Raw genomic sequence first — 25,645 nt, forward strand, 5'->3', positions numbered from 1 at the left:
CTTTTTACTTGATTATTGTTTATAAAGCACTGACCGGTTATAATATATATTTCTGATCTGCAGCCACGTTCTGAAGCTTCCAGGCCCCTCAGGTCGTCAGGTCCGTCCCCAGAGTCAGAACTAAACACGGAGAAACTTCTTCAGCTTCTAGGAACATTTATGGACCGAGCTCCTGGAGACCTGCAGGTCATTTTATTCTGTTATTTAGAATTTAACTCTTTTAATTTCGTTTTAAATGCTCTTTTGTTTTGTCTCATGTTGCTTTTACAATTTGTCACGATGCCTTTTGTATTTTATTTAAAGCACTTTGAAGTGTGTGTGTGTGTGTGTGTGTGTGTGTGTGTGTGTTTGTGAGTGTACGTGTGTGAGTTTGTGAAAATGTGTGTGAGTATGTGTGTGCGTGTGTCTGTGTGTGTGTTCCTGTGTGTGTGTGTGTCTGTGTGTGTGTGTTCCTATGTGTGTGTGTGTGTGTGTGTCTGTGTGTGTGTGTGTGTGCGTGTGTTCCTGTGTGTGTGTGTGTGTCTGTGTTCCTGTGTGTGTGTGTGTGTGTGTTCCTGTGTGTGTGTATGTGTGTGTGTGTCTGTGTGTGTGTTCCTGTGTGTGTGTGTGTGTGTGTGTGTGTGTCTGTGTGTGTGTGTTCCTATGTGTGTGTGTGTGTGTGTGTGTGTGCGTGTGTTCCTGTGTGTGTGTGTGTGTCTGTGTTCCTGTGTGTGTGTGTGTGTGTTCCTGTGTGTGTGTATGTGTGTGTCTTCCTGTGTGTGTGTGCGTCTGTGTGTGTGTCTGTGTGTGTGTGTGTGTGTGTGTGTGTGTTCTTGTGTGTGTGTTCTTGTGTGTGTGTTCTTGTGTGTGTCTGTATGTTCGTTCCTGTGTGTGTGTGAGAGAGAGGGGCGGGTACCACACCTCGCGGCTCCTCCTCCACGGGGCCCCGGTGCCTCTCTGCTCCAATAGAATCACGTGGGACCTGCGGGCTCCTCCAATCACACCGGGGCTCCGGGCGGGGGGGCGGCGGCAGCAGCGGGGCCGGGGGCGGGGAGTCCGGTCCGGGAGCAGGAGGCAGGAGAACTTCCACAGTGTCCACGGTCCTCCACGGGGAAACTCCGCTAAACATCTGGCTCCTTCCTCTTCCTCCTCCTCCGCTTCCTCCTCCACCTCCTCCTCCTCCATGTGTTCAACTCGGACACGGTAGAGACGTTACCGGGGAAGACAGCAGCGGTGCTCCGGGGCCGTGTGGAGGTAGTTACCGGGGTGTGGAAGCCTCGCAGCGCCGGGACGGGACGGGACGGTTCTCCGCGATGGAGACCACGAAGTGAACGTCTCTGTTGTTCCCTCGCCTCCTCTCTGGATTTACTCCCCCCCCTCCCCTCTGTTTCCCGGTGATTCTTTGATCGGTGCCACTTTTAAACAAAATGCCCGGAAAGACCAAATACAACCTGGTGGATGACGGACACGACCTGAGGATCCCGCTGCACAACGAGGAAGCGTTTCAACACGGGATCAACTTCGAGGCGAAGGTGGGTTCAAACTTTTCACATCAGCCTCTCCACGTTTCTACCACCTGAGAAACTGATCACAGACTTTTATTAGTTTAACTGTCTCCCGGTGGGAATGATTTACTCACAAATATAAGTTATTGCTTTATTCTTACATGTGTATATCACGATAATTACAGCCTACCTTCTAAAAAAACCCCCCAATATATTATTATTATTATTATAATATTCCACCAAACACATGTGAAACTACAGTTCTGTCTGTCATCATGTTGTCATTCAAATGATTAGAACAGGGGCGGATCTAGGATTTTTCTGGGGTCAAATATAAGTCAAACAACCTGTGCACAGTTCCTGATGCAGGCAGGTGGACATTTAAGTCACATTATTAAGTTCTTATTCAAGTACATTGTGTTTGAGACACAAACTTTCAACAAATCGTCATATTTATTGTTAGTAAGGACAGGGGCACGTCAGGGGCCAATCAGATTCCACCTGCCCCCCTGGATCCGACCCTGATTGGTCAACATCTAGGATACGTGGTAAAAATATTGCAAAGTAAAGAGGTTAATTGTGTAATTGTGCTGTTTCACCCTCCTCACAACAGTACATCGGCAGTCTCGATGTGGCGCGGCCGGGCAGCCGGGTGGAGATTGTGGCTGCAATGAGGAGAATACGGGTGAGTGGACGCTCGGTTAAACTATTATTATTGCAAATTCTTTTTGGCCCCCGTCTGTCAGACTGCTGGGACCTGCCGTGTTCCAGGGTTAACTGCAGGGGAATGTTATATCACAGCAAAATGTATCTGGAAAACATCAAGCTTTTCAAGTGGGTTGAGTTTCCAACCTGGTGAAGTTCATGTAGATGGAAGACTGTGGGAACATGAGCCAAATATGTGGATTGAAATATCTTACCTATCACTTTCCTTGTTTGGTCCAGATCTTCAGACTTTTTTCAGTTTGGTCTGATCCAAAATATCAGGTGTGAAAAGTTCCTTGGAAAAGTCTGGATCCATTTTTTTTTTAGATATTTCGACGACAGGAACTCGAGACACATTTATCCCGCGGGCTCACTCTGATATTTTCTGGATATTTAACAGGGGGGGCTGGCAGGAAAAAGTTCAGGAGACTGAGCAGAGCAGCTCTCTCTGACATGCGCGTCGTCACAAACAGCCCCTCTGGATAATTTAAGGAGAACATCTGGAGTTCGGTGGTTATCTAAAAATCACTTTGTTGACCTTTCCCACCAAGAGGAGGCGTAAACCAACGACCAGACAGGATGGATAACACGGTGTTTTTATTTAGTCATCGCTGGTGTGTTGGTTATGAAAGATTCTCAGAGTTAAAGTGTGCAGACTTTGTTCTGTCTCTGAATCAGGTTTTCCAGAGGGAGGTTTTGGTTTCTCTCCCATGTGGTCCGTCACTGTTTTGAAGTTCCCTTTGAGGTAAAGCATTGGAGTGTGATCTCTCTCCCCCTCCTCACTCCCTCTCTCTCTCTCTCACTCACTCACTGTGTAAACCTAAGATTTACAGCTTCTTTTTCTCCGGCTCCAGAAAGTAAACTTCATCTTCATCAGTGACTCTGCCAGCTCGGCAGCAGTTGGTTTAGCAACCTATCAAAGGCTGTGGACGGGGTTTGGAGGTATTTAAGGATCGTGGTGATGAACTGGTTGGTGTGCCGCCGTGTTAAATAGAAGATCCCATTGAAAACCATGTGCAGCAGCACACATTTAATTCATATGTTCTCCCTAATAATACTTAACTAGTTCATAAGTTCAATTTAAAAAACAAAACGAGAGTAAAATATAGCTTTTAAGGGATTGATGCACAATCATTTCACTTTTCCTTAACTTTTCTTTTAAATACCAGCCATAGATTATTTCACTTTTCAAAGCCTGTGTCTGGATGTTCTGCTAAAAGTTCCCTCACATTCAGATCCTGTGTCCGTGCACACGTTGAGCAAAAGGTGCAAACTGTTCTTATTGCCCTTTGCAGAGGAGTGACCGGCTCCTATAAAGTGGACCTCCCAGTGTGCTGCCATGGCAGCTGCTGTTGTTGCTGGCGGGAGAAGAGGCTTTGGTTTGGCTCCTCCAGTGTGAAAATGGTTTGACACTGGCCTGACAACACAATCGAGGGAAACCACGGGTATCTCAGCTGGAAGGGAGGTCACACTGGGAAGCATGGGGACCGCTGGAGCTGCTCTGGAGGCATTTGTTTTACTTGGGTAGAAAGTGAGCTGAAGCAAACGCCTCTAAATGTTGGTTTGAGAAAAGAAGAGCAAATAAAACTGTGCTGGTGTTTTAGCAAATTTGAGTTGGATACCATGTTTTTTCAGAGTCTCGCTCTCCTGGTGTAAACCCTTTATCTCTGTAGCACGTCTACAACTGGAGGCATCAGAGGGAGGTTATGTTTTCACCCTGTGATGGTTCATTCATAAGCAGGTTATGCAAAAACTACAAAACGGATATCCTGAAAACTGCGGTGGAATAATGAGACGAGGGTCAAACAAGAACAAACATTAACATTTGGGGCTGATCCAAGATTTTCTTCTTTTACTTTTTCAACTTTATAGATAAGCTGCTTTTTTGACAGTTTCACCGATTTCCTAGAAATAACTCAGCTACAGAAAGTGTTGGAGAGTTTGATCAATCAGTAGAATTAGAGGCGTTGACTTCTCTCAGGAATAATTTTTACACACTCATATGATGGTCAGCAGAAAGAATAGGGAGCTTTTCCACACTTCACAACCCCTGTTATAAACATATAATTTATTTTAATCAAATTATTCTGGCAGAAGCTTCATAACACCGCAGCAATGTCTTCCCTTAAAAATAAATAATCTGTGACTCTGCTGTCGTTTGCTCGGTGTTTCTTTCCCCATTTGAGGAAGAACGAGGCTTCATCAAGCTTCTGGTTTTTTGCTTTCATGTAACTTTTGATGCCTCGCGCAGTTTCTAAAGGAAAAGTTTTTATCAAAAATGAAGCACCCCGCGGTGTCTGGTCTGTTCCAGGACTTCTGTCAGCTCCTTCTGCAGAGTCAGTGGGAGCTGTGCTGGTTGCCAGGCGACCCGTAGATGCATGTTGTCATTGTTCATTGTGTGCATGAGTCACCTGTAAGCCTTTGGCTGATAACAATCTAATGGCAAGTAGGAAATGGCTACCTGCAGCGGAGAAAAGTGCAGTAGGAGCTGATGGGGTTTTGTTGCTCTTGTATGTATGCAATGACACACACACACACACACACACACACTCTCTGTGAGTGGTGCATGCTGTTACAGCTACATTACACTGTAACTCCATCAAAGGTCAAAGTCACGGGCTCCTGGCTGAATGCTTATGGAAAAAACATACGTACACAATTGAGATGATCTTTAATTCATTTAGAGGTTGTGTTAATACATATGTACATGTGTACTTCAGGGATAATCAGGAACTTCACAGTTGAATGTGGTTGTAGCGTCTGTCTGCTGAGACTGAATGATTAATTATTGTTCCCTGAAATTAATGAGGAAACACACTTTATCAAACGTGGAACATTTTAAGCTTCACTCTGTAAAACCTCCTGCAGGAAAAAAAAATGATTGCTTAAAATTGTTGTTTACTTGTTCCTCAAGTGAATCTGAGTCGCTCAATATTTTTTGACCTTTTTAGAAAAGTATTTGTATTCGAAACTGACGGTGAGAGCAGTTTCTGCTTGACGAATCAATTAAGAGATGATACGATCGACAAACGGATGGATTAATTGTTGTGGACAAAAACATAATTTATTTACTCTAAGTGAGTGGGTGCAATTTGGTGTGATTCCAAAAAAACAATCTGGATCTAGTGGATTTGAATGTGGTTTCATAAAGGGACTGCTGGGCTTCGGCGGAGGCGGCGCTCCACTGGGTGCCAGTCTAGTTTTCACACTGTGAGCTGGGGTCCTCACAAAGGTGAACACGTTGTACAGTGTAATTCAAAGATCTTCCTAAATTGAATTTATCATTATAATTGTCTTTCAGAGTCTGGAAGCAGCTTATCTGGTTAAAAGGAGAGGAGATCTTTACAGTGAATTAAAGGGATGGATTTATCAGTAATCGGCCTCCGCTGGGTTAAATGACGGTGGGGCGACTGAGCAGCATGAGGAGATTAGACGTGTCTGTGGAGACGTCTGTGGAGGCTGAATGAGCACAGCCGTGGTGCTTAGTGGGAAAAAGAGACAAATAGAAACAACCTTTGTTTCTAACGAGTATTTTTTAATTAATTAGTGATGAGAAAACACAGTGTTTGTCTGGATTTCAGCGTTCACTGGTTTCACACAGCGCAGCGAGCTAAAGAAATGTACAGACAGTCGGATCGTGTCAGTTTAACGACGCGTCAGTGGAGAGCGATAACACGAGCGGTGACTTTGCAGGTAGTTTCTCTCTGGTAGGTGGGAGCTGTGATCTGTGCAGTGTTGATGAGCCATATCACACTCAGTTTATAATTATGTCTCCAGTGATGTATGCTTATCTGCCCCCAGGACTTCACCTCGCTCACACAACACATGTACAACAATGTGATGAGAGGTTGTCGGGATCATGTGCGTGTTAATATGAGGTTTGAACTACGTCGATCAAATTGTCTCGTGATATGTCGTTTCATTTTTTAGAATTAGGCTTTTTTTCATCACGGATTGATTGACAACTGTTTTGATTTAATGATTACTTAAGAATGAGGATAAATATGATGCCATATTCTGAAATGAGGAAAAAAGGCTTTAAATGATTGAAACCCAGTGTTTGAATCCATACAAACATTATTTTGTATTTGATCTGTCCTTCTTCAAAACCACAGCTCTCTCTCTAGCAGGTTTAGATGTGGTTTCACAGGGGTTAGGCTCACTCAGATTCAGTCTCTGTGTATCTTCGAACTACGTCCAATCCAACGTGATGGATTTCAGGTGGAATTTAAAGAGACTGTTGGGTTTTGACGTGTTTGCTCCTCTAGTGTGTGCAAGTAACATGAAGAAAGTTAGACTGTAACTAATTTACTTTAAAAGCCACTGAAGACAAGTTTCATCCATCTTATGAGAAGAAGCTGCAAGAAAAGCATCTTTTTACAGAACCAGCATGTGAAAAATGTCCAGAGCCACAAATCCTGCAGCCAACAACCCAACAGGAACACAGCCAACCCCAGTTTATTAAGAGCTTGGCAAACCTGCCTGTCTCTCTCCATACATGCTTGTGTACAGTCCCCGCTCACCACAGCAACACTGGGGCAGCAGCTCAGTCTGTTACACACATCTGAGGAACAGGCGAGGCTGAATCACGTCAGGCCGAGGGAAACGCACTCACGAGCCTCTAATGCTGCTTCTCTCTGTACCTGTCGTCTGCCCCACGTCCGCTCCGTGTTCCACCTACAAAGCACGAGATGAAGCGTGCGGAAGAAAAGATGCTTGATATCTGTTTTTGTGGCTCTTGACTAATGGAGCTCTCAGCCTTTTTCTTTTTAAAGTGCGGCGCTTTAAAGGATGGCGCCCTTCACTTGGAAGCAGAGAGGTTATTCTCTCCCTGAATTAAACCCTGTTCACTGTCCTCATCCGGCAGCAACACTGGGCGGCGTTTGTCATCGGGTGAATTAAATTTTGCTCCGCACGCCGAGGCTTCATCTTGATTTCAAAACAGGAATCTGAATTATTGACACAGCTTGTCAAAGGAAAGCTTTTTGCTGCTTTAGTTCAATTGTTTGCTCTCAGACATGAATGCTTTACAGATCCTTGATATTTGCCTTCTTCCCCCCCGCCCACCCCACTGCGTCTGCTCGAGCTGTTACTTGCTCATCTACTTTCCTTGGCTTTAAAAAAAACTTGTTAGGTGAGTTTTTTTGTTTACAGTTACATCACAATGATAAAATAGTGATAATATCTTAGCGTCACACATAGTTCACATGAAACATAATAGAACGTAATAAAACCACAGCAATGAGAGAATGAACGTTTTAAACAAACCATATAAAAAATGTATAGAAACCCACAAACAGAATAAAGACTCAAATCTGATGAAATCCGGAAAGGCGTGTTGATAAAAGGACATTTTAAACTGAGATTCAAAAGAAGCCACTGACTCAGCGTGCCTTTTTTCTCGGGCAGGGTGTCCCAGAGCCTCTGGGCTGTTATTTTCAAAAGCTCTGTCGCCCTCAGCCTTCTGCTGCTGAGAGTTTGGAACAGAAATCAGGCCCCTGCCCCGAGGATCTCAAAGTGCAAGCAGGGTCGTCTGGGGAAAATAGATCTGAGATACACCGAGGAGTTAGACCATGCAGTCAGGGCCTTGTACGTAATTAAAAGATTCTTATAATAGATTCTAAATCATATGGAACACAGTGAAAACAATGGAGATGTGCTTAAACCTGTTTATTCTACCTAAGAGCCTTGCAGCTGAGTTCTGTATTAGGATTCACTGACATACTGTGTTTACTGCACCTAATGGGGACATACAAGTGTGAGTTGTCAGCACAACCAGGGATAGTAAATGATACCACCTAATGGGAGAATGTAGAACCAGAAGGCAATTGGTCCCAAAACTGACCCCTGAGGTTCCCCATACTTGATTGAAACAAATGGTGACAAATTGAATGGATAATGATTAATGGATGCACATCATTTCCTGTTGGCTGCTCTGAGTTACTACCACGACATTAGCATTCAAATGTATTCAACCAATCAGGATGCAGTTTTCTCACTTTGATATTCAACTTACGGGAGAATAAGAAAACTATAATTCCAATTGTGATATAATGAATTATATAGTTTAGTAATTTTCTGCAGATCGACTGACTGAGTGCAGTTTTTCATCATCTACTGACATTTTATAGTCGAGTCAAGATTATAATCAACAATTCTTTTTATCGACAATTAAAACAAAAACGTATTTTTCAGCCCTGACTCCAGAAACGTAGAAAAAATATTTAAGAGCTTGGCGGCGCTGACTGAGCTCAACTCAAAATGCTGTTGATGTAGAAACAGGGTCACCTCGCCTGGGGTGTGTTTCTGAGGGAGCCTTAAATCCACGCTCAGTGGGCAGTTATTGTGTCGGAGAGGATGAAAGAGAATAGATGAAGGGGCATGAATTCACCCATATTTGACTTTGACGGAGGGAAACAGACCAAATGAAACCGTTTGTAGATGGAAGAAAAAGAAAAATCCTCATTTTATTAGTGAGCCATTCCTGCCTCATTCAGAAATTTCACTTCTACAGGACTTTAAAAACATGAATGACAGTCGTGCAATTATCTCACAGTAGGAACCAGAGAGCAGGAGCATCTGTGAGGCCATAAAGGTTATCGCCACACTTTTTCAAACGTGGACGACCCCCAGGGGCCTATTAGAAACGGCCGTTCCTGGTACATCAGTGCATAAAGGGGCCTGCTTATGTAGCATCTGTGCATGATAGCGAAATGTGTTTTCCAGTAAGAAAAACTTCAATCGTAAACAGGCGGTCGTGCGGTTTGTCTGAAAGGAAGATGCTCTCGAATACTTTATGTTCCTTCTCCGCCCTGCTGTTTGGAAGTGCATCAATGTTCTTGCTAAAGTTTTTATTGAATAGAGTGTTTTAAAGCATGTCTTTGTGTTCTTTGAGCTCTTTCACTTTTCTGCCCTGAGCCCGGAGACATTGTTCACACTTTTTATTCAACTTAAGGTCACAGTTGAAAGGTCAAAATGTGAGCCAATAACAACCCAGGCATGGCTCATTACCCTTCCTCCCTTTTGTTCTGCTTCTCCTCATGTGCACTGGCGGTGACTGTATTGGTGGATCATTAAAGCATTTGAGGCCAGCTCTTAATCCCACATGTCTCACCGAGCGTGAGCCAAAGTAGAAACCGCTAAACTCTGGAAAATTGTGTCTCTTATACAAAAGCCACTCATGACTTATGACCGACCACTACAGGATGCAATGTGAGGACTCTTATAGCTGAAGGCAGAAGGATGCAAGGCTTAATTAAAAGTGTTAAGTGACTCCGTTTTGAATTAAATATGATTCATGCAAGTTGTGACCGGAGGAGGGAAACTTGCACGCCAACACATCTTAGAAGCAGTGAGAGGTAAATACAGGAGCTGAAAGGAAGTCGTAACTTTAGGAGAACACTCACAGGTGATGTAAGGATGGAAGAGTTGGAAACGTTGATCTCACAACAAACAATTAATCCTTAAGATGCAATGTTTATAAAGCGTTTAGACTTGTCAGGCCGTTAATTTGAGTTTGAGGCCGCATTCACACTCGTACATTTTAGTTTTAAAACACTTCACTGTTGCTACAGTTACGCCCACTACTCCAGAGATTCCATTGTTTCTGCGTTTTCTCCGTTAGTATTAATACTTAAAGATTAAAAAACATGTTGAATGACAAACTTTAAACGAACTCACCATATAGTGATTAGTAGCACGTTCCTGTCGGGTGTGCGTGAACATGTGTTTTCAGGTCTGTTCGTATGGACGGAGATTATTTTAGATACAGAGCTAAAATGTTTGTCTTGACGGAGATCCTTCACACAGTTCGAAAGCTATAGCGTGTTAGTAGTTGTTAGATGTTTGAGCTAATCATCCTGTCACCAAGGTGTTTCGGTCACTAACCTACTGCTCGTGACCCTGAGTGAAGAACTGTTGATTGGAGGCTTCATCTCTTGGTTTAGTTCCCTCATAATAATAAACAAGAGAATTACAGATTTTTCCATTGTTGCCTATGAACATGATTAACATGCTCTGTGCGAAATGTAGATGAGAGTGAAACAGGGAAAGGGAAAAGGTTTTAAAGGAAAGGTCGCTCTGATTATTAGGCTGTTCATATCCTTTGTCAAAGATTTGTGTGCGTCGTCTCTCTACATAAGTCGTACTTGATTACACACACACACACACACACACACACACACACACACACACACACACACACACCCACACCTCCTGGTTTCCACTGTGAAGCTCAGGACTGTAAATTAGCCATTAATACATTTTTGTTCCTGTCCCCCACAGCTTTAACATTTTCCCTTTCTCACCAGTCCCACCTTGTTTTATACTTTTTTGCACCTCTTTACGTCGTCTGTCAGATTAGGCCCCTCCTCTTCACCCCACTTTGTCCTTTACCTTATATAATCTGCTGAGCATGTCGCACTGACCTGCCCTTCTTCGCCGGCTCGAGTGAAACTTTGGCTGATTCACTGGTTCTTTTCTCTGAAACAGCAGGACCTTTGTCAGCCTTTGTCTAATGGAGACAGAGGCTTAATTCGATACCCTCCCTTCTTATAATTAACGTCCGATGTGCTGCCGAATTTCCTCTCCATGCAGAATTCCTTCTATCGTTTTTTAACATTTTTAATCGAATATTAAATAACCCTAGAGATAAATATCCAGAAACCATGTCCTTCAATGTACCCCCGGACAAGAGAGGAGGAATTATGTTTAAGATAATGCTGCGGTCGACATGGAATCAATTAGTTAGGGAAGTAGAAATATCCATAGATTTCGACATTGTGAATATATGTAACTGATACATGAGGTTTTACCCTTTACTGTAGCGTTGTGTCTGTGTATCTGCTGCTGTTTAAGTCAGGGAATTAATACTGATCCCTTGAGGTTTAGAGTTTAATGCATGATGAAGATATCCTCCTGTTTCGGGGGAGCGCACACACCACCATCCTCACCCTCCAAGCGGGCGATGACAAACTAGGCAAACAGCCTCAAATTGAGTTGTCAGCAATATTAACTGCAATCCAATTACATCTTTACTTCCTTCCGTCCCCACTTCCATCTTTTCATTTTTGCTTGTATTCCTGAAACACTTCTGCTGTTCACAACCCGCCGCCTCACTTACTCATCTGTGTTCTCTGACAAGAAAATGTAATAGCGGACGATGCTGCAGGATCACCTCACAGCGATTCATTTCAAATCTTTTCCCCCACTGCACACAGCACCACAGGAGCATCACCCAGCACATCCCCTGATTGCCCACCCCCTCGTGTAAATGTCAGGACTAAATTGGGGAATATGTCTAGGTTGTGCCTTGAGCCAGGAGGCGAGACAGTGGCGATCTAGGAGTTGGGGAGGGGGGGGGGGGCCCTACTTTGGCCCTACAGCGTCAACATGGGAAGGTGCCGTGAAGAGCTCTGAGAAGTAGAGGAAAGGTCAACTTCAGCAGATTATCTGTGTCTTGTCCATCTTCAGAAGTAAAACACAGAACTGGGTGTGGCTGAAGGTTCGATTTGCTCTATGCCTTTTCATTGAAAGGCAAATTTTATGAGGAGAAATACTTTTTAATTGACTCTCCTGTCTGGGTTGTAGTTTTGAAAAAGTTTGAGTTGAAAAACCTGCGCATAGAGAAACCTTTGCTGAGATGCAGCACGGATCACCTGTCAAACTGCAGTGGGTACCCCGTGAGTGGTGGTGACTTTATTGCTTTATCTTTCGTTTCACAGTCTGAACAGGACTTTGGAGAGAAATTGTCCGGTGGATTTCTGCTCCTATTGTATTTTGTGTGTGTTTAACATGAGATATGATCCCGTCAGCGTCATGAACACTTAACAGTGGTGAAAATGTAATCTCTTGACTTCCTGATTGGCTTCATCTGGCTTCTTAAATAAATACACCAGGATGTCATCTGCATTCCCAAAGGAAGCATTCATATGTTGAAAAGTATTTGCCCTAGCATAGAGCCTTGTGGAACTCCATGACTAACTTTTATGTGCATGGAAAAGTCATCGTTAAAATAAACAAATTTAAACATGTGTAGTGCGTTCAGCCTTTTAAGGAATTTTGGAAATGACAGGGGGGTTGGATATTTGGCTGAAACATCTGGGTCAAGAGCAGGTTTGGACAGTCTTGTTCGAAAAGATAAAGAAACCGACGTAGAAGGAGAGAAGCAATTTGAATCAGGCATTAAACTTTATTTCGATGCCTCAGAACCAGTTGTGGGAATGATGTGATATTTTTTGGATTATAATTTAATGTGTCTGAGAGTTATATTCTCCTGATCTCAATGCTCCTTTATTCTATTCTTTGAATAAAATGATGCTTCGAATTTAGAAATGTTGGAACAAGATTTTAGCCTCTAGCACTTTTAAATATCCTTCCTCTCCCAGTGTGTTACCTAGATGTTCACATTATTGTGAAACCAGCGTTTTTATGTGCCTGTAATGGGATGTAAGGTTTGTTTTTGATTTTAGCCCGGCGGCAAAGTGTTTTTTCTACAGAGCAGAAAATGGATCGAGACAGAGTCGGAAATCCAAGTTCTTCTTGAAATGAAGCAATGAAGAAAGAGGTTGTTTCGCAGCATCATTTCCTCTCCATGTTTTAATTGAAAGTCAGGGATGCACTATAATCCTGGCTGCAGTTTGTGTATTTTGTCCACTTTCTCAGTTAGATGTGTGGCTGAAGAGTAATTACTAACAGATTTTATTAGGGTCTTAACTGTATGTCACACTGCATTAAACTTAAATACCAAATATATTGCGGTTTGTTCATTTGCTGCCTTTCTCTGTTGTTTTATCTCTGTAATTTGAATTTCTTTGGTTTTCGGAGTGTGGGTTGGAAAACAGCATTTTAAAGGCAACACTGGGGATTTTTACTAAATAATTTATCAATTAACTGGAAGAGTGATGAATGCATAATGCAGATTATCACCATCACTGTGGAGCTCTCCCAATAACTGTCTTGTCACCAACCATGGTGGTCTGTGGAGGAGAGAAGGGTGAGGTGTCCCTGCTGAGGTGTCACAGTGCAGACGGTCGGTGGCTGGAGTTTAATTGTTCTTGCCGTCTGGATTGGTTGTGCTTGGGGACTTTCACCACGTCCTCTTGACCTTCTGTCTCTGGCTGGAATTAAAAGTTGCAGACTCTGCTTCTTCTTCTGCAGTTTTTCAGCACATCTAGCAAACACAGGCCAAGAAAGCAAGATTGATGGAGGACAAGGAGTCAGATGGAGATTACAATCGGATTTTGGCTCCTGCTATGAGAGATCTGCAGGATTACAAACCAGCAGACCAAAACACAGGATTCCTCCTGCAGCCAGCCTCACTTATAACCGGCCTCTTTAATATCTGCACAGCATCTACTTTACAGTTTAAAGTGGACTGTTTATGAGCGTCTCCTCTGTGGAGAATGAAGACGTCCAGAGACGTGCAGGAACAGACTTCTCCCTCTGGTTGCTTCACCTCCTCTTTAACATCCTCTCATCCTGTCTTCTTATCATCTCCTTAACTTACCTCTCTGGATTTCTGTTCCTGGATTTGTCTTCCTCTCAACTCATCTTTTAGCTTCCCCTCTCCTCCTCCTCCTCCTCCTCCTCCTCCTCCTCCTCCAGTCCCTTCACTTTATCTTTTCTACCTCCCCTTTTCATCCATATCCCTCCCCCGCCTCTCTCTTTTCCACTTTCTCTTCATCCCCTCCGTTCCCTTCCCCCTTTACTCCTCCCAATTGTATTTTTCCCCTCTCCTCTTCATTCTCCTTTAGTCCTCTTTCTCTTCATTATCTTTCACCTCCTCTCCTCCCTCGCCCATTCTGCATACTTTCAATCATTGTTGTCTTCTCTGAATACTTCCTGCATACTTAGCATAGCTCATGGTGAGAGTGTCTCTTCTCTATACACACAGAGCATACTCGTGTTTATATCAGTTTAAAGTGCACAGAGTAACTGAAAATGTAAAGACGTGAAACTCTGTTTAAATGTACTAGCTCATAGTTGAAGACGTAGTGATTCTGTAACAGAGGCTGAAGCCACAAATTAAACTTCCACCAACTTAAAGTGCAATAGTGGACAATGAAACAAGGATACCAAACAGTTTAATACCATTTAAGGTTCAGCCTGTTGAGCTCACACTACTTTACCGCTGTACCAAAACAGTAATCGAGAGATCACGCCTGGTGATCATAACTCTGAGATTGCAGAACTCCCCCAGGCTCATTAAAGTCAGCAGTGTGGGGATATTCTTGTACTACCCTTGTCGATTTAGAGAACCCACTCCATATATTGCTTTAAAATCATTTTAGCCGACACACGCTAAATTTAGCGAGTCAGCAATTCTGAGAACTGGTTCTTAAAACACTCAGAAAGACTAAAAATGATCCCAAAACTGATCCAACGGTTCCAGATAATACGAAGCCAAAAGTGTCTCTTTCTCTAAATCACTGAGGGCTGAGCATTGTGAGCGGAGAAAGGAGGAAACTGTTTTGACTTGTCCCCACAGAACACGACTGTCTCATTGAAACTGGTTTTGAAACCGGTTTGTGGTTTTGAGGTTGCTCTTGATAAATGATTATTGATAATCAATGACATTTTGAGTTGGAGTGAAGTGAAGTTGAATTCACCTCTGAGTCCAGGTTCGTCTTCTGTCTTCTGCTTTGTCACGTTGGTACTTTGCCCTGAAGAGCATACTTTGCATTCACCACTTATAGATCCATACCTGCTCAGATATATATTTATACATATACATACGCTCACAGATGTAGGTATACGAAGGTGCAGGCTCAGCGGCACAGTGCTGACTGATAATGTTATGCAGTCATCTGCCGCTCCCAGCTTGACCTTGGAGCTGCCCTCATCTATCAGCCCCGGGCCCCAGCGTTATCTTCACACAGCATCCATCCCTCCTCCCAGCTCCTCTCTGCGGCTGCTTCCCTCTGCCGTATCTTAATGCTGCCAGCGGCCAATCCAAATACTTCCCCTAACCTCAGCTTAATTTCAGGGCTTCCAGTTCTCACCCCCGCTGTCCTCTGCTCCAACTGACCCCCTTGAATCATATGCATTTCCTCTAATCAAAGTCAACCCTGCCAAACAGTGATCCCCATTTTCATTAATCCCTTTAACCCTCTGAAATCGGACGTCCTGCAGGCGGACAGAGTTATTTGCATGATCCCGTTCAAATTGATCTAATATAAAAAACGGAATATTTTGAACATCCATTATGTTTTATGCTTGTGACGATGCCATAAGGTTTCGTTACCCGCGGGGGAAAACTGTGTTGGTAGAGAGAGGAGAAAAATGGGTCTTTCAAACAGCAATGTTTCTAAGTTTAATGTACTTAATCTTTTTTTTACTATTTTGCACATTTAATTACAATTACAGTGCTTTTCTTAGTTATGGTGGTTTATTGGCCGACAGAACCTTTTAGTTTATAGGATTAGGTGAGATTTTTGGGATGTGAAACATTTGAAGATCCTCCCAAGAAATGACATCACAGATAGAAAATAGCACGAAGACACTGGTGGACAATTTCTGTTGCAGAGTTCGAAATGTCACACAGGGGTTTGAACCAGATGTTAGCAGGAAATGAAGCCTTCATCTCTTGTGTACATCCAAGGCGCAATAAAAAGATATTATATATTATAATGATATAGAGCTGTCTCACATTTTTGTTCTGTTCCTTCACGGTGAAGGTTTCCTCCTCCGGCCGTAACTGCTGCCGCACGGGCTGCAAAATGTTTTTATGAAAAAAAAAAAAAAAAAACTGGACAAGCTGAGGAGAGTATCTGAGCACATCAGCCCAACAACGCTTCAAATGAATCTCTTGCTTTTTAGATCAGCGCAGATGAAAGGGCGTCAGGGAAATGGGATAGGGAGGTTACAGAGATTGTTGGCTGTCCAGAGAGAGAGAGAGAGAGAGAGAGAGAGAGTGTGTGTGTGTGTGTGTGTGTGTGTGTGTGTGTGTGTGTGTGTGTGTGTGTGTGTGTGTGTGTGTGTGTGTGTGTGTGTGTGTGTGTGGCTGCAAGGATGAAATGATGTTGCCCTCCAATATGGTTTTAATGAAAACTTTTTCCTCCTCAGATATTTTCATTAAAGCTGCAGGCTGCTGCTGTCAGCCCGACTCTACCCACAGCCGTCGTGTGGATAAACTCCTCCTCTGAAACTTTCTTCATTCCGTTATTATTCTTTTTCTGTCTCTGTCTTTTGTCTCGCTTTGTTTCGGCCCTCTCTCTGTCTCTCTGTCTCACTTTATTTCTCTGCCCCTCTGTGAGCTCCGTGGTCACATTTCCAACAAAATCAGTTGTAAAAACCAGCAGTTTAATGTTAAATTCACTGAGATGATTAGACAATTTTAATACCATCTGATTAAAAATGGACGACATGACCCTGAACTATTACTCCACATCCAATAAATGTTTCTAGAGAATGTTCTAAGAAGTTATTTTAGTGAGTTCTTATCACACATGTCCTCATTTTTCAGATAAGCTTGGTTTTAATTAGTTATATAATGATATCAATCTTGGCAAAACATCACGATTGACAGCTAAGAATAAATAAATAAAAATATTCATATTTTAATATTTTATTGATCGCTCGATAACCTGATGACTGCATGTTTTCACTCCAAATACAGAGAATATTCTCGTCCACGTTTCAAAACATGTGCGCATGAGGCTGCTGCTTGTCTCCACACAGTACACACAATGTGCAGTCAGCTGCTTTGGAATCATAAGATTGTTTCTGGTTCACAGTATTTCAGAAAAAGCTTATCACAAAAATAACATCACAAAATACTTAAATGTCTCCCAGGTACAATGCTCAAAACTATTACTACTTGTATTCATATCAAGTATGCCAACAATAATATATCGACGCGTCCTTCCCCTAAATTCAGAAACTCTCAGAATCTTCGTTATTCCCATTTGTGTTTATCTGTGTTTGTATTATTAATCATGTGAGTAATACTGTGGGGAAACAAACCAGCTGCATCCAGGCCATCCAGTCCCAAACAAGTGGCTGAATAATTCATCGACAACAATTCTCATCATTTATTTTAATTCACCAAACAGAAATGCCAAACATTTGCTGCTTAAAGGGGAGAAGATGACGTGTCTCTCCCGTGATCGTCTCATTTACAGTTCAGAGGAGAGCAAGGCACTTAATTGATTACGGTTTAGTTTCAGAGGTGGCGTGGACACCATTCATCACTGTCGCCATCATCCATCATCCCCCGGTGCTGGAGGTAGAAAAACTGAGAAAGTACACGGTCGAAGCGCAGAGGTTAGAATCACTAAATCAGTGTCGCCCCCTCTTATGTCTTCTCATCTCCTCCCTGACTCACCACATTTTATCCTCTATGTCCTCACTGTCCTCAAAACACACTGTAGAGGAGACTTTAATACCGGATTGGTTGACATTACTCAGAAATAAGATGGAGGACGTGACTCCAACTTCCCGGCACCATCCAGATATGAAGCCAAAATATCCACAATCTTGTTTCAGGCATCTTGCGCCAATGACGTCATTTTAAACCAGAGTCGATCGTGACGTCATTAGCATTAAATAACTAATTAAAACCAAACTTTAATGGCAGTCAGTAGAGCGCACACTGCCCGACAGTCTCCTTACATTCAATTAAGAAAATTTCAAACACTCATATATACTGTATATCAGTTCTGTGGTTTCCGTGTAATCATACTTGCAAACAATCTTTGAGAATAATTTATTTACATCTACTTTGACGTTTTAGCTTGGTCAATGCTAACACGTGTTTTTGGAGCGTGTTTTTATTTTTATGCACAGTCTGTGTCTCATCACTCCAAACAACCCTGGAGCGATATCAGAGGAATCATTTCCATCAGTCAATATATCCGCATCAGACATTTTTTAGTCGGTGATATTGGTATTTACATCAAGTCCCAATCATCCCTGTCAGCCCGGCTCTAGCGTTGATCTCTTCCCTCTAAATTTGTTTGCCGGTTGCGCTTTACTTCTCTAAATCATTTGAATAAATGTATTTTCTGCTGTCACCTCGGTGTCCCGGGAATCGCTCACAGTTTAAGTTAATCATTACGACTGACACTTGGAACAGCAGCCAGGAGCTGGTGCCAGCCTCAAGTGATGTCGTCAGATCTGATTTAGAGAAGCGCGGGGGGCACAGGTCGAGATGGAGTGAATTTATTGATCAGTTGTCGTTCAGTGAATCGCAGAGAGCTGTCAGTTACTCTGCTGTTAGTGGAAATCTGCATTACGCTTTATTCTGGCAGCTCCTCAACAGTGTCACCTTTTTAAATGCTCCTCCTCTGTGGCACCAGAGGTTGGTTCAAAAAGAAGGAGTTGATTCTAAAAGTACTGGAATACTTTTTTCTTCATGATATTTTGATAACCACACTTATACCAGGCAGAATGAAATTTAAAACAGCTTTCAGGGAAACATTTAGCCAAGGAGCTAGTTGGTTAGTCTGAAGGGCTGTGTACTTCAGAGAACAAGTACCAGAAGTTCTACTGATTAATTGTGTGACAACAGTACTTTATTTAACTATTGTAACAGCAGTTTATTTAAATGTATAACAACAGTACTTTATTTAACTATAGATGTATGTCATTTACTGAAAAGACCATGTTATTTAAAATAGATAGTATATGCTCTGCTCACTTGGGAGTTTTTGAAATGTTAAAATAATTCTGCCAAAATAGAAACCACATATCCTCTGGTGGCTTCTTAAATAAAAAGTTAAAATAAATAAGTTAATAGAGGAGGTGATATGGTGACAAATTTGCTAAGATAATAAGAATAATTTTGCATAGTTACTAGGATACAAGGATTATTCCTTAATCCTGTAAAATCATGCACCAGCCAAACCAGGTGTATTTTCAGCATAATGAAGCATGACTAAGCCTCATTAGCTCTTGAGCTATCGCTGCTAATTATGTGAATTTGTCGCAGTGCCTTTTCAGTTCAGGAGAAATGTGTCTCTCACAAGCAAATTAACATAAATGGTTCTCAGGTGTTTTTATGTCACAGACACTTTGCTGAGAAAAGCCACAAAACCACTTTTGATGAAAGTTTGTCGAACGAAGCCGCACTTAAGTGTGTGAGAAAAGATCAGTGTCATCAACTATGTGTTTTGTGGCTCCGCAGTTTGCTGAATATTGTTTTACTCTAAATGGGTCGATTTGGCACTTTCAGTCAAGTTCACGACGGTCACAGTTTTATATCCAGCGTTTCTCTCGGCCAGCGTTTATTATCTGGCATTACGTCTCAAAGTGGTTGGCAAAGTTCTGTTTTTTGAGCTGAATGAAATTATGTTTCTGCGATAATAAAATTCTGGGTTAATACACTTGGAGAGAAAACACATGGCTTTCAGTGGCATTGCAGTTTCTTTTGCAATAATTTAATTGATACTTCAAGAAAAAATGAAATCTTGTTATTGAACGGCACTGACCTCTTCAGCAGATTAACCATTAAACGATTTCCCCTGAATCTGAGCCGTTGGCGATTATTCAGAGTTGTAAATCTTCACAACACCAGTTCATTTTAAGTGGTTGTGTCCTGTCCCCGATTTTTTTGTGTCTCCAGTCCCATTCCTGAATATTCCTTTGACACTGTGAACAATTCCTCTTTTGACGTGCTGAATTACAGAGCATCGCCCTAAGCTGTACAGGAGGTCAGAACGACAGTATTTCCTGTTAAAGTAGCTCCTGTCTGCCCGGGCGTAGACATTCACATAAGTCGTCCAGATCAATATTAGCAGACTTCATTCTGCAGAGTGCTTTTCACTCTTAGTAGATTTTTAAATATTTAGGTAATTCTGCTTTTCCTCCACATCCAGCCGTCCCGTTGTCTGTGAGAGCAAAGATAAATTATTCACCTGATTTTATAAAGTTTAAAATGAATAATTACGAACAGGAGAAATTCACACTTAATTATTTCAAAACGACTGGACCAGAGAAGGAGCAGGACATTGACGGTGTGAGAGTTGGACGTTCGGTCGTCCTATGAGAGCTTCATCTTACATGTTGCAGTTTTACAGTTGGAATGGAAGACATCCCAAGAAGTGATGCCAAATCACCTTGATCACCCCCTGGTGGCTGGCTGTAGTATAGATCTTAAACCATGCCTCCTGCATGTTAGCAGATGGAAAATCTTATCATCTTTGTTTAAGTGTTGATTTTACAGATAAGCTTGGTTTTAATTAGTTGATGCCAAAAAAATCGTGATGAAATGACTGACAGCTGAGACCGACTCCTGATTGGTCGTATGATATCAACCTGCTCCACTAATTAAATTAGAGACTAAGTCAAACCCTTTTGAAGCCTGTTTCTGCCATAGTGATCTTTTTTACCACTGTTACAGCAGCTAAAGCCCGACACCAACATGTGCTCACATTGTTAAATTACAGCCTGAAGACTCTTTGACGTGCTGCGTGTCTGCCGTGACTTTTCCATCTCGGACTCGTCACACAAATGTGTGCTGCTCGCAAAGCAGCAGGATGAAATTTCGTCAGGATCCCTCTCTCGGCGCTCCTGTCCTGCTTTCTGAGTCAGAATAACTGCGGGGGCAGATTCAGACTGCACTTGATTAACCTCGGCAAAAGTGGATCATGTTGTGCTGCGGATTCGGAGTCAGGCCGGATTCTGAGTTGATAAGGCAGCATCAGAGAGCCGAGACATCCCAGTGCCGGAACACACAAGGAACATGCATGATTATAAAACCCTGTTTGGCGGATTTAGTTTTACTGAACTGGCTGCGTGATCTAGTGATGTGGATTTTTTCTCATTAGCTGGTTTGGAAAAACCGGAGAGGGTTGAGAGGAGGATGTGCCTGAATATGAGAAGGAAAGGAGGGAGGACACAAACAAAACAAGCAGGAGGAGAGAGAAACTAATGAGGGAAGAAGAACCTGGGAACAAATGAGGATATAAACCCAAGATTTTTCTGGATATCAGAAGGTTATGACTCAAACTCAAATCCGTGGGTCAGAAGACAAACTGAATTTTGCAGAGTAATGACGTCTGAGCAATTACCAGCACACCGTTTATTTATTTTCAGGCTTTACTGTTTTCAACTTTTCTGTTTTTTTGCTTCAAGAAGCAATTAGTCCCCAGAGTTCACTGTATACATTTATCGTGGGGATTGTTTTGTCTCCCAGATTTCTGCAGAACCCTAATAAGTTTGGTTTGTCGGTTTTAATAGTCAAAGCGCGAACCAGAGAATTGCTGAATTGATTGGATAATTTCTCCAAATTCTTCTAAAAGATTATTGGGGAACATTGCAAATTGTTGCCGCATTTGTGAGTCAACTTGTGATTAGTGGAGTCAATTACTCACTTTTCACCTGCAAAGGTTGTTTTGTGACAGACTTTAAATCATCTACATTTTCTCGAAACAAATGGAAATACAAAATAATAATCCCCAATCCATAAAAAGCCCATTTACGTGGCTCATCACTTGTTTCCTCACACGTCCTCTTATCCAGTGGCTTCAGAAAGTTTTCAGACCCCTTCACGTTTCTCACTTGACTGAATAAAATTGATAACATACCCATTTTCCTGCATCATCTACTTTTGAATTGAAAGTGAAAACATGCTTTTTGAATTACTTTCTGCAAATGAATCAAAAAGTGAAACCTCTAATTTTCAGAAGTATTCAGACCCTTGATGCAGATGCCCTTTTGGCAGCTTTAAGCGTTCTTGGGCAAGTCTCCACAGCTGGATTTGGGCAGTTTATCCCATTCTTCCGGGCAGATTCTCTCAAGCTCCATCAAATTGGATGGGAAGCGTCTGTGAGCTGCGGTCCCCGGGTCCCCCACAGATGTTCTGTTTGGGGTTTAAGTCTGGGATTTTGTCGGGCCTCTCAAAGATAGTCTGAGTTGTCCTGATGCCACTGAAGTGTTTCCCTGGCTCTGCTTCAGGTCATTTTTGTGCTCAAAACCATTGCCCCAGTTTCAAGCGAAGCTGTTTTCGACCTTCTTTCAATTCCGACTAGTCCTCTTGTCCCTGCCACTGAGGACACAGGGGGGGGTCACTTACTACTCGTTTTTCTATTTGGTGATACATGTAAATGAGAGATTTTGGTTTCTGACAAATATTTAAACATGTTTTGTCATTTTTTATGCTACAGAAGTTTGTATAAAGTATAGTGCTCTGAATAGTTTCTGGAGTCACCGTACCCGTAACTGGTAAAGTCTATAAATATTTAAATGAGTCCTGTAGGAAGATGTTTTAGAGCCATTTGCTGCAGAGAAGCTGCTCTGATGAAATATTGGTTTTACTGGGCATTTGCCAGGGGCCATCAGCCACACGCTGCATATGCAGAACATCTCTCAACTGGGCATGTGTCTAAATCCTGTGATTTTCAGCAGAGAATATCAATCTCAATGCTTTGCACCTTTTGAAAGCATTAAAGCATCTTTGTCTTCCTTCCCACTGGTGAAGTGGAGCGGTTTAACAAGGTTTACGGTCATCTGAATTCAAGTTTTCAGTTGAATTCTATTTGTATAAGAAAGGTTGAGACTTCACAAAGTTACAGATAAAAGTTTCCACAAAGAACGAGCCCTCGGTGACAGTGGAGAAGACAAGCTCAGACTCAGGGAGGGCGGCCGAAGTCCTCAACAGGTTGAGATTAAAAGACAGAAACGAGGTGAGGGAACCAGGAATAGTCATCGTTGTACTTGGGCATTCTCGTAGTGGCTGTTGTAATGACAGTAATTATAGCAATACCCAAAGACTTAATGATGCCATCAATAACAACAACTGTAATCATAGCAGCAATAACCAAACATCTGGATCGAGAGTGGGCTTTTTAAGTGGAGGTTTAATTGCCGCCTTAAAAGCCTGTGGTGCGTGGCCTGTTAATAAAGATGAATTAATACGATTTAATGTGGAGTTGTTAATTAAAGGCAAAACATCCTTGAACAGTGTCGCTGGAATTGGGTCTAGCTCGGAGAGACGCACAGAAGAGAAGCGGTCTAATTATATTGTATTGAAAGATTGACGATGACACTCACATGGCTGGCTGAAGAAAAAGGTCATAAACTCCACTTCCTCCATGTTAGTGGATGGGACAGGGGCTAAAAAGTCATACAGGTCAAATACATTTTTTGTTAAAGGTGGTTTCTGTCATTTTAAATAGTTCTTATCACACTGATGTACGTTCAAGTGTTCACGCTTCCAGTTTGCTTGGTTTTAATACATGGTTTTATAAAGATGGGTCATGATTGACAGCTGTTGCTGGCTTGCGATTGGTCTAGTGAGTGTATCGACAGGACCCTGACATCTCAGCTCCATCCCTGGATCATTAGTCTCTGGCTCCAAATGACGTCTTTGGCACGAGATGACAGCGTTCATATCCGGGACATTTTGGCATCGTTTTTATTCTTTAGTGGGAGGACAGGGAGAAGCCAAATGTATTTACAGTCTAACCATATCTATAAAAACTGAAACAGGGGGTGGGGCTATACTGTTCCACCCCTGTTGTGTTTTCATCAGACGATCTTTCCTGTACAGACAAACAGTCTTTTGCTCTATTAACTTGCTGCCACCTTACTTAAGAACCTCATTTCAGTGTCAAAACCAATCTCTCTCAGTTTTTGTATTCTGACACACACACACACACACTTGAGCGTCTTGTTTACCTCGAGTCAAGTCCCATATTAACAGAACACGTTGAAAGAAGGACGGCATAACAGAGTGTCTGAGTATTTTCATGAATCTAAAAAGATCTTTAGTCTCATGTTATGTGTTATTTGTGCAGCATTAATAAAACAAGATGTTGAAAAGTCGCTGAGCAAATAGCAGAGTATACTGTACACATAACAAGATCCAGTGGGAATGTGTCTACTGTGTGTGTTTGTGTGTTGCAATGCAGGTAGACTTGTTTTCATGGTGCTCAGGATGTGTTTAATGTCAACATTTCCACTCACCCACCCTCCTCTGTGGAATTCTGGGGTATCTTTTATATAGTTGACCAGTCTGTTACTGTGTGTGTGTGTGTTTGTACTGGTTTCAGGAAGGTGATTTTATGGACAGGAAATGGGAAAACAATGCCTCTGGCCTCAGACTAGCACAATCTGGTCAATGGGGCTGTGAGCAGGCTGAGTGCACTGCAAAAAAAAAAAAGTCACACTCAGCAGGAGAAATTCTTGAGTCCAGGCTCGAAGGCTGGACGCTGCAAGATTTTTGAAATTGACAGCATCAGTAGCTGCCTCTAAAGGCTGCAGTCACACTGTATGGAAGTCTCAGATGGAACGAGTTGGTCTGTGTCCTGCAGAACGTCACAGGATAGTTTTGCCTCTATAGATTTAATATCGCATCATGTATCTTCAGTGAATTGTTAAAAATGAATTGAGATGTTCTGGCGTGTTGGTCCCCTCCCTACAGGACTGCTAAAGCTGCGTTAGCGTGACTGTTGGGTTCTTGGTCTTACAGTAAACTGCGGGATCGACCACGGTCATAGCAGCGGTCCTCCGTATTCGAAGGTGGAATTTTGTCGAGCCATTCGTCCGCTCCGACCTCCTCCATCTTCAGACCTTGCCGTTGCCTTTGTTTGTTACTGGAGCAACTGATGCTGATCCCAAACCGAAACGAATGAACATTTAAACAGGCTACTCGACAGTGTTAGTCGCAGTATATCATATCTTTCATTGGGTTTTGCATGTTTACCTAAATCAGAAGATGTGTCTTCAGATAATTGTCTTGCTCAAAGACACCTGGACATGTCGAGAGGAGGAGCTGGGAATAAAACCAGCAACCCATCTTCAGAAAATCAAACATAAGTGTAAAGAAGAACATAAAATTATATTTTGCAAAAATGTAAAAATGCAGAAGTCATTGAATTGCCAGCACTTCCGAAAGTACTTGTATTGAAGTACATTTCCCTGGCAAGTGTAAGAAAATGTTTGACCACATTACTGTTGCTCTCCGTATTCACAAAGTCTAATGTTCCTCGACAGCCCAGTCAGTTTTTTACAGTGCTTCAAGTCTGGTTGCTCTAATTTTGGGAACACAACACAACGACTGATGAGTTTTGAATGAAGAAAGACAGGAAGCTGTGGAGGAAGTCGATGATGAGGCCACCGATACTTCAGCTTAGACACTGACAGAGGCAGAGCACAGATAACACTGTAGCCTCTTCGATCTATGAGGTCACACGTGTTTCTGAAGGTGACACTCGGACGATTCATGTACCTGCAAATCTTCTGAAACATCTCTTTAAAGTTCCAGTCTGATCCTCACTGCTCCCAGGTCTAATGTTCCATCCCTCCAGAGACTCAGGATACTTAGTCCCAATCAGCCAGACAAAATGGCCACCCTGCGTGACCCCAGATGCCACAGATCTGTGACTGAACTCTTGATAGACGGGCTGGAAAGCAGCGAGGCCGACACCGGCTGCTCACATTCTTCTTTAACTCTTTGTATCCTGATTGCTCGTTCGTCGTTTTCCTCTCATCAGTGGGTCGGAGCCGCACTGATC

General features: G+C 42.5%; 1 protein-coding gene across 2 annotated transcripts in view; it reads left to right on the forward strand.

The window, feature by feature from the left end:
* Positions 1-1,012: 1,012 nt before the first annotated feature.
* Positions 1,013-25,645, forward strand: part of nos1apa (nitric oxide synthase 1 (neuronal) adaptor protein a) — a 103,257-nt gene continuing 78,624 nt past the window's right edge. For both annotated transcript variants that reach the window (XM_069520997.1, XM_069521006.1), the window contains exons 1-2: positions 1,013-1,511; positions 2,098-2,169. In XM_069520997.1, coding sequence (XP_069377098.1) covers positions 1,407-1,511; positions 2,098-2,169 — 177 coding nt within the window. In that variant the 5' untranslated portion in view covers positions 1,013-1,406. The remainder of the gene's footprint in view (positions 1,512-2,097; positions 2,170-25,645) is intronic.

Source organism: Paralichthys olivaceus, chromosome 3, assembly GCF_024713975.1.
Source record: "Paralichthys olivaceus isolate ysfri-2021 chromosome 3, ASM2471397v2, whole genome shotgun sequence".
NCBI lineage: Eukaryota > Metazoa > Chordata > Actinopteri > Pleuronectiformes > Paralichthyidae > Paralichthys > Paralichthys olivaceus.